The sequence below is a fragment of the Quercus lobata genome, chromosome 3 (genome assembly GCF_001633185.2).
Source record: "Quercus lobata isolate SW786 chromosome 3, ValleyOak3.0 Primary Assembly, whole genome shotgun sequence".
Taxonomy (NCBI): Eukaryota; Viridiplantae; Streptophyta; class Magnoliopsida; order Fagales; family Fagaceae; genus Quercus; species Quercus lobata.
This window is the reverse complement of record NC_044906.1, coordinates 54,077,939-54,085,864: the sequence shown is the minus strand read 5'-3', so window position 1 is coordinate 54,085,864 and position 7,926 is coordinate 54,077,939. Positions and strand designations below refer to the sequence as shown.

At 34.4% G+C, this 7,926-nt stretch overlaps 2 protein-coding genes across 2 annotated transcripts; one reads left to right on the top strand and one right to left on the bottom strand.

Moving 5' to 3' along the window:
- Nucleotides 1-1,412: 1,412 nt before the first annotated feature.
- On the top strand, nt 1,413-4,095 carry LOC115979520 (uncharacterized protein At3g27210-like). Its single transcript, XM_031101574.1, has 3 exons — nt 1,413-1,873; nt 3,218-3,295; nt 3,462-4,095. Exons 1-3 carry the CDS (start codon nt 1,843-1,845, stop codon nt 3,890-3,892), a joined length of 540 nt encoding a protein of 179 aa, XP_030957434.1. The 5' UTR covers nt 1,413-1,842; the 3' UTR covers nt 3,893-4,095.
- Nucleotides 4,096-4,320: 225 nt separating this feature from the next.
- Nucleotides 4,321-7,518, bottom strand: LOC115979537 (receptor-like protein EIX1). Its single transcript, XM_031101592.1, has one exon. The coding sequence runs from the start codon at nt 7,169-7,171 to the stop codon at nt 5,021-5,023; it is 2,151 nt and encodes a 716-aa protein (XP_030957452.1). The 5' UTR covers nt 7,172-7,518; the 3' UTR covers nt 4,321-5,020.
- Between the last annotated feature and the right edge of the window lie 408 nt (nt 7,519-7,926).

Below are 7,926 nucleotides of genomic sequence, written 5' to 3'. Positions count from 1 at the left end.
ATCTCTCTCTCTCTTAAAATCAAAATATAAAATTAAAAATTAAATTACAACTTTATTTAACTATGCATCGTCTTATATCCAAAATAAAGTATCTTTTTCAATCGCAATATATTTTTATTTCTTTTTATTAATATTTATAATTCAACTATGATATTCAATTCTCTATATGAAATTAACGTTAGTTTAGTTGGTATTATTTATGTATTTAATGTATCAAATTAACCTTAATTTAATTAGTATTAAATAATTTTGTTTAATTAATATTTACATATTAAAGACTCCGCATAAATTTTTCGCCTTAGGCTCCAAATTATGTTAGGCTGCCCCTGTCTCTACGATGTCCTTAGTGGAGATATTGTTGTTCTTTGTAGTAGCAATCAGGATCCTTGAGGACCTTAATATTAATGGAGCCACTAAGGGGCAAGTTAAATTTTTCTTTTTAAAAATATTTATAGACATATACAGAGAGTTTTCATTATTTGAAATTTACAGTTTCTCAAATTATCCATATGTCCTTCCTACGTAATTTTTATTTATTTATTTATTATTATTATTATTATTATTATTATGTTTGATGTCGTTTACGTGAAAATTAGAGTTGAATCATTGCTCAAACCGCAGGTAGGTATGATGTAAACTTACTTCAAATATGTGCTTCGCACGATTGGGTTCATTTAGAGGTAGTCTACCAAGAATATATTGAAAAACTAATAATAAGAAAAGGAAAACCCAAACTAGTTGTACTTCACACGAACACTAGGGGGTGTTTGGTAAGGAAGTTTGAGTAATGTTATTTAGGTGTTTTTAATATACGTGTGAGTGAAAATATGTATGAAAATGTGTGTAATGTTGTTTAAAATAGGCGTTTGGTAAGGAAGTTTGAGTAATATTGTTTAGGTGTTTTTGATATACGTGTGGGTGAAAATATATGTGAAAATGTGTGTAATGTTATTTAAAATGATCAAAAGTGTATTTGAACTTACCTACCAAACACTCCCTTATTTGAGTTTTTTTTTTTTTAAAGATAATTTATTATTTGAGTTTAAACTAGGCAACGTTATATATATATATATATATATATATATTTTAAAAAGTTATCAAATTTAAACTATGTTTAGGGGGAAAAGAATTTGATAATGGGCTTACAGATTCAATCAATCTTCGACCTTTCAGATATGCCGATTCAATCAATCCTTGCATTAATCATTATGTCTATATAGTTGACTTTTCAAACAAAATGTCATAATCATTCTTGGTTTATTTTAATTTTCTTGGCCTCTGATGCACCTAATATTCAAAAATCTAAAATCTACACCATGTTCCAGCATGTAAGCCATGAATATGAATATGAAAAAAAAAAAAAAAAACCAATCCTTCGTGCTAGTGAGCGATCACTGCAAAACTACGGGCCTACACACCAAGTCACCAACACCCCTCCACATGAAGCAATTCTAAAAGGGACCCACGCCTGCAAATGCAATTACTTCGCTTTCAAGACCAATCAACTCCTTCCCCAACAATTTGGTTGGGTGATAAACTAGCAACTTTTCTCTTTCTATAAGCATTAGAAGCCCAACTAATTTCTCTGTTCTCTTCTGTCTCTCTTGTATTTCACAAAGTGTTTGGGTTTCTATAATGGATGAGTGTAGTATCATTTGTTGAAACGTGGGAAGTTGTGTTCCTGTTTCTAATACCTCAGACTCAGCTTTGAACCTTCAATGCTCAATTGGTTCAACAGAATCAACACAGGACAGTGTCTTCATTGAACCACCCATCAAGGAAAAAAAAGTAGATTGCCAAAACTCAAGGTCTGAGCTTAGTTTGAAGCCTCAGTCGTCAGCAATGTCCCCTGTAGGCAGTTCTCGAGAATTAAGTATGTTTCTAAACTTGGATATAAGTTTGGCTTGGGTTAGATTCAATTTCATTACCGTGTACTTTTACATTTGTTTCCTTTTATGGACTATGACCACGTTATCTTTTGTGGTTTTTTTTTTTTTTTTTTTTTTTTTTTTTTTTTCATGTTTGATGGTTTATATTTTTTGAACTATATTGTTCTTTGTTTCATCCTCACTTATCTTAACCATGTTCTGCATAATTATCAACTTGTCTTTTCTGATGTAATAAGTTCTCATTTTTGTAACACATGTAGTTCTTGTTTTCTTGAAGAACATATGATCCATGACAGTATGACTTGAAGCTTTGTGGATTCTGTCATTTATTGTTGAAAATGATTTTGATTTGGTTCAAATAACTTGATTCGTCGATGTATTATTTTAGCTTGAACCTACAAAAATTATGTGACCGTTTTAGTGGTTCCATAGTCCTCAATCATAGTGGTTCAGTACACTAGTCCTTTGAAATGCTTCTTGGATTTCTCTCTTTTTTGGTTTTTCCTTTTCTAGGAGGGATCTGCACTTGCAGGGTACACAAGAATCAGTTTGATGTTTTAGCACATTAACTGTAGAATTAGCAATTACCTTCTTTAAATGAAGGCAAATCACCTTTTGACTTTGAAGAGTGAATGGCTACATGCAAATGGTGACATTCTAAGGGAATGAAGAAAAAATTGCAGTGCAGGAGGGGGAAGGAAGCTGTAATATAGTAATGTCTTACAGCATAAATTCTATTGGACTGAAATTTTGGAACTTTCCAGTAGTGTGGTAGCAGCCAAAGGAGATAATTATAAACAGCTATTTCTATGGCCTCCATTATACGCCAAGATTGTTGGGTTGGGACTGTTGGGTGTCTTTTAAGTGCGTTTGGTAAGGTGGAAAAGTGAGAGTAAAGAAAATGGTAAAGAGAGAATGGAAGATGGATTAATTAGAAAAGTGGAAAGAAGTTAAAAAGGAGAGATTATTAATTTTCTATCCAGCCCACCATTTTTAATCTTCCCAAAATATGAGAAAAATAGCTGAGAAAATGTCTATATATTCTTTACTTTGTATTGATTCTTCTTATATTTTCTTTCATCCCACCTTACTATCCTCTCAAGGAATGTATAAATCAACTGTGGGTTGAAGTTGGGAGATTTTGACTTCAGTATGCAAACTTGTTTACACAAACTTGTTTGGGAAATGTAGTAGTCCAGGTCTTCCACTTCTGTGACTTTGTAGCTTACACATTCTAGTAAATGTTTTACATAACCATTACGGCCATTTCCTCTTGACTTGCTCTTGAACAATATAGCATCTTTAACAGAATGGTGCCCGTTATGCAGGTTCTAAAGAGGAAGTATATTTTGATCTGCAGTCCTGCTTAGAATCTGATTGTGAAGATTTCTTCAGTGTCAGTGGTGGTAAGAGTTGTTTTCAATTTGTTTCAGAATTTGGCTGACTTATATGTGTTTATTATTAACGTTTATAATTCTAAGCATAGACTCTCTTTTTTAAAAAAAGAAAAGAAATTGAGAGACTAGTTTATATTTGCGTCTTAGATTTTTTACTAGCTTGTAATTTCTGCAGATACCACCCCCTCTTGTGGGAACACTCCTATCCATCATTGCGGCTTCAAAGAAACTCCTCACGTCAAAAAACCAGTTTACATGGACAGTAGCTCCAGTCCCATTCTTGAACCCTCTCCAACAGATATGAAGAAACAACTAATTGAGCTTTTTCAAGAGAGCTTAAGGGATGATGCTATTGATGGCAGTCAAAATATACAAGAGAGTTCAAAAACCAATCCTATCTTTTGTCCCCTTTCTTCAAAATCTACAAATAAAAACCATTATGGATATGTAGCAAACTCTGCATGCAGTAGTGAGGCAATACACAACAGAAGTTACAACCATGGGAAGGGAAAATTTGCCAAGTCTGCAAGATGTTGCCTTCCAAATTTGATGCGCAGCCTGAGCTTTAGTGGGAGGAGGAAGAGTCTGAGCCTTGCCGGACCGTAGAGTTGGAAGCTATGCCTAGCTTTTTACTATGTCTATATTTTAAAGAATTGGTACTCCTAACTGGCATAGAAGACATAAATTTGATCTTAAAGCTCCCTTTTTATATTACCTGGCTTTCCTCAAGCAAATCGCAATTATTATTTTTATTTTTATTTGTGGTTGAGGCAGTCTTTAAAGTGAAATATGAATTGACACTCATGTAATATCTTGTGCAAGTGCTTGGGGAGCTTATATGTTATTATTGCATCTGTAAAATGTAAAGAGTAATTTTTTGCATGTTAACTTGCATTGAGGATATAGTAGTCTATTCAATGGTTGTGATTATAGGTGCTTTTGCTATGTCTCCATTATTAGTCCATGCAATTCCCAATCTGGAATGGCAAAACAAACAAAAAATTGACATTGTGATTCGTGCATAATGGAGGTAACAAGCATCTTCACTATATTTTACAGGATACATGAGAAGCACAAACTATAATTTGTCTTGTCACGTGCAGCTTCAAATTTATTGAAGCTCCTGTTGGGGAGATAACAGAAGACTCCACTTGGCACATATTGAGACATTACTTAACCAAAAAGCTTAAGCAAAAATATTAAGTACGATACATGACAACCAAAGAACCAGTACAATACATATATATTACACTGCTTGATCCCATTAGCCCAATCTCAGTGACTTCCTGCTTGAATCTTCCTCTGCAGACAAACCATTTTCATTGCAATGACCACTAAAAGCTTTTCTTTCACTTTATCAGCAAAACAGAAGTAAGCATGTCTCCAAGACTTCTTTATCAACAAGCTGCCACAAACAGTCCAGAATCCCACAATGAAACCCAGTGCAATACTTAGGTACAACCATAACTTTTCAAATTGATCTTCACCATTTTTATGTTCTGCATTCCTGTCACTTGGCATTGAGAGACTTGTTGGCAATGGAGGAGGCCCATAAAGTTGTGGGTTACCTTCATAAATAGACGGATCATTGAAGGTTTGAAACTGGTTGGTTGATGGAATTTGTCCAGACAAGTTGTTATATGACAAGTTCAAATGGCTCAAAAAAGTCATGGAAGACATGCTTGAAGGAATGTGACCTGAAAGATGGTTGCTTGAGAGGTCAAGAGATTCTAATTAGCGCAAAGCTCCAATATTCTCTGGTATAATTCCCGTCAAATGGTTCCATGACAAATTCAACGAATTCAAAAAGGTCAAATTTGTTAGTTCTGTGGGGATCTCTCCTGAAAGACTATTTTTTGAAAAATCCATGAGATTAACAATTGAGATCTGATTGTAGAATTCATATTGTCTTCCTTTAACAACGAAATCCATATGCGCTGTGATCTCTTCAAATATTATGCCATCAAAATACTTGTCACCAACCAAACTACCAAAACATGATGGAATAGATCCTGAGAAATTATTTTGGGCAAGGTCCAAGACATGGATGCAAGTGATATTGCACAATTGTTTAGGAATTTTCCCAAAGAGCATATTTCCTCTTAAGCTTAATATCTTTATTGACGAAAGTCTTTCTCCAATCCATTCTGGTATGGGCCCTGATAATATATTCTCACCAAGATCAAGTGTCATTAGTGATTTGCTTGAAATAAATTTCAGGCATAAAGAGAGATTCCCAGAAAAATTGTTGTTACTCAATTGCAACCACATAAGTTGATGTAGTGAGCACATTGAGCTTGGAATGCCACCAGATAGATTATTCTTGGACAGATCTATGTAGACCAGACCTGGCATTCTCTCCCAGTGGTAGTCGATATTTCCAGATAAATAATTGTTAGATAGAAGAAGAGAGCGCAAATATGTTATTTCATTTATGGATGATGGGATGCTACCAATAAGAAAGTTGCCAGAAAGATCCAAAGCTTTCAAGAATAACATTTCTTGGCCAATTCTTATTGGTATTGTTCCTGAAAGTGAATTGTTTCTCAGAGATAACTCAGTCACATGAGGCCATAGTGGTAGGGAACCCTCTAAATGATTGAAATCTAGAAATACCCTCAGCAAGAAAGAGAAGTTTAATGACTTAGGGAGATTTCCCATTAATTTGTTATGAGAAAGATCTAACTTCACAAGCTGTGAAGACAAGTTCCACAAGCAATTTGATATTGTATCCGAAATTGCAGTATTTACTAAATGGATCTTTGTGAGTTCCTTCTGTGTTCTAAGCCATGCAGGGAATGTAGAGTTCAATTGACAGTCCAAAATCTTGACATATTTTAGACTAAAAGGAGGAATCCAGTCATGTGTCACATTGAAAACTAAAAGGTTACTAGATGATGACGACAAGGAAAAATAAGACAATTTTGTGAGATTTAGGAAATGAGTTTCAGTCATGATACCTTGCCAGTAATTCCCGGAGAGACGCAACTCTCTCAACTCAGAAAGTTGTCCAATTGATTCTGGTATGGTTCCATTCATCTTGTTGTCTTCGAGGGACAGTATCTCCAAACAGGACAAATTTTGTATAGATGATGGAATTGAACCGGAGAATGTGTTGCCGTAAAGTTGAAGCACTCTCAAACGTTTTAAATTCCCCAAAGAATGAGGGATATTCCCAATGAGTTGGTTAATGCCCAAATATAACTCCTCTAGGCTACTGTTACTGCATTCCGATAAGGCCTGGAAAAATTCTGTTATTTCGCCACTTAAATTATAATTTTCTGATAAATCTAAGTTCCTCAAATTGCAAATGTTCCCCTTTGCAATCTTAGGGATGGAGCCTTTGAGATTGCACTGGCGAAGTCCGAGTTTTGTGAGGGAAGTGAAATTGAACACCCATTGAGGAATTGAAGAAGGGTTGAAGACATTTAAAGAGAGATCAAGTACTGAAAGTGACGTAAAGTTGACAGAGGGAAAACTTTGAGGGAGATAATGAAGTTCACAATTGGACAAGTGCAACTCCAACAGAGAAGGGAGCAAATTAACAGTTTGAAGCCAATCAGTAGTTGCTTCAGAAAGGTTCACGCCATTCAAATTGAGGTATTTTAGGGAAGTGAGACCGGAGAGCCAATTTATGTTTGAAGCTGTTAGGGAATTCAAAGAGAGATCAAGATAAAGCAAGTTAGAAAGATTCCAAATTTGAGGAGGGATCGTTCCACCAAAGTTTGAAAGGGATAGATTAAGGTAACTCAACTTATTGAGAGAACCAATGAAATTTGGGAAAGGGATTCCAGTGAAATTGTTATTGCTTAGGTCCAAGTAATTTAGATATTTTAATTCAAGCAAAGAGGAGAAAATAAAACACCGATCAAAGGATTCCAACATTCTGTTGAGGTATTACCAGACATTTGATCACATAAAAGTTGGCCATTGAGGTCGAGTTTTATGATGTTACCTGTTCGATTGCTACAGCCTACTCCCAACCAGTTGCAGCAATCTTCGCCAACCCTGGAAGAAAGAGTTCTTGAAGGATCATCAAGACCTTCTTTAAATTTAAGAAGGGCTTCCCTTTCCATGTCAATGCAACCCACAGTGGAGTTGCCAGCACTAGAATTGGACCATATAACTTCAAGTGAAATAAACTCAGTTTGCAAAAGAAGGAAAATAAGAGCAAGTAGAAAGGTGGTTTTCATGCTAGCCATCGTTGCTTTGACAATTTACAATGTTGAAGGTTTAAAGGCTATTTATAAAGATCATAGTTCATTTCAGAATGTTTTCTTCCATGCTTATGTTTAGAAGCATTTTTTAATTTTTTTTCTTTTTGCAGTTGCTTGGAAATGGGGGGTTTTCATATTAGTAATTTATGGGTTAGTCTTGGTAATTGAGTTGCCATTAGACGAAAAAGTAAAAAGGTAAATTGGAAATTTGGTATGGTGGTTATAATTTTAATTTTTTACTTCTTAAATAAAAATGGTTTATTTTTTAATTTGAAATTATGATGTACCTTTTATGAATATTGTCTTGTAGAGGAATGTTATGTTCACAATATTTTCACAACACTTTCATATATATTTATTAAAAACTTAAAATTCTCTTTTTTTGGTCTTTGATTTTTTTTTTTTTTGAGAAAATTAATTTGA

Bases quoted from the DNA above. Each gene is read 5' to 3' on its own strand.
- LOC115979520 (XM_031101574.1), top strand. From the start codon at position 1,843: ATGTCCCCTGTAGGCAGTTCTCGAGAATTAA. The intron at 1,874-3,217 runs GTATGTTTCTAA...CCCGTTATGCAG, and splicing joins AGGCAGTTCTCGAGAATTAA to GTTCTAAAGAGGAAGTATAT. The intron at 3,296-3,461 runs GTAAGAGTTGTT...TAATTTCTGCAG, and splicing joins TTTCTTCAGTGTCAGTGGTG to ATACCACCCCCTCTTGTGGG.
- LOC115979537 (XM_031101592.1), bottom strand. From the start codon at position 7,171: ATGTTGGAATCCTTTGATCGGTGTTTTATTTTCTCCTCTTTGCTTGAA.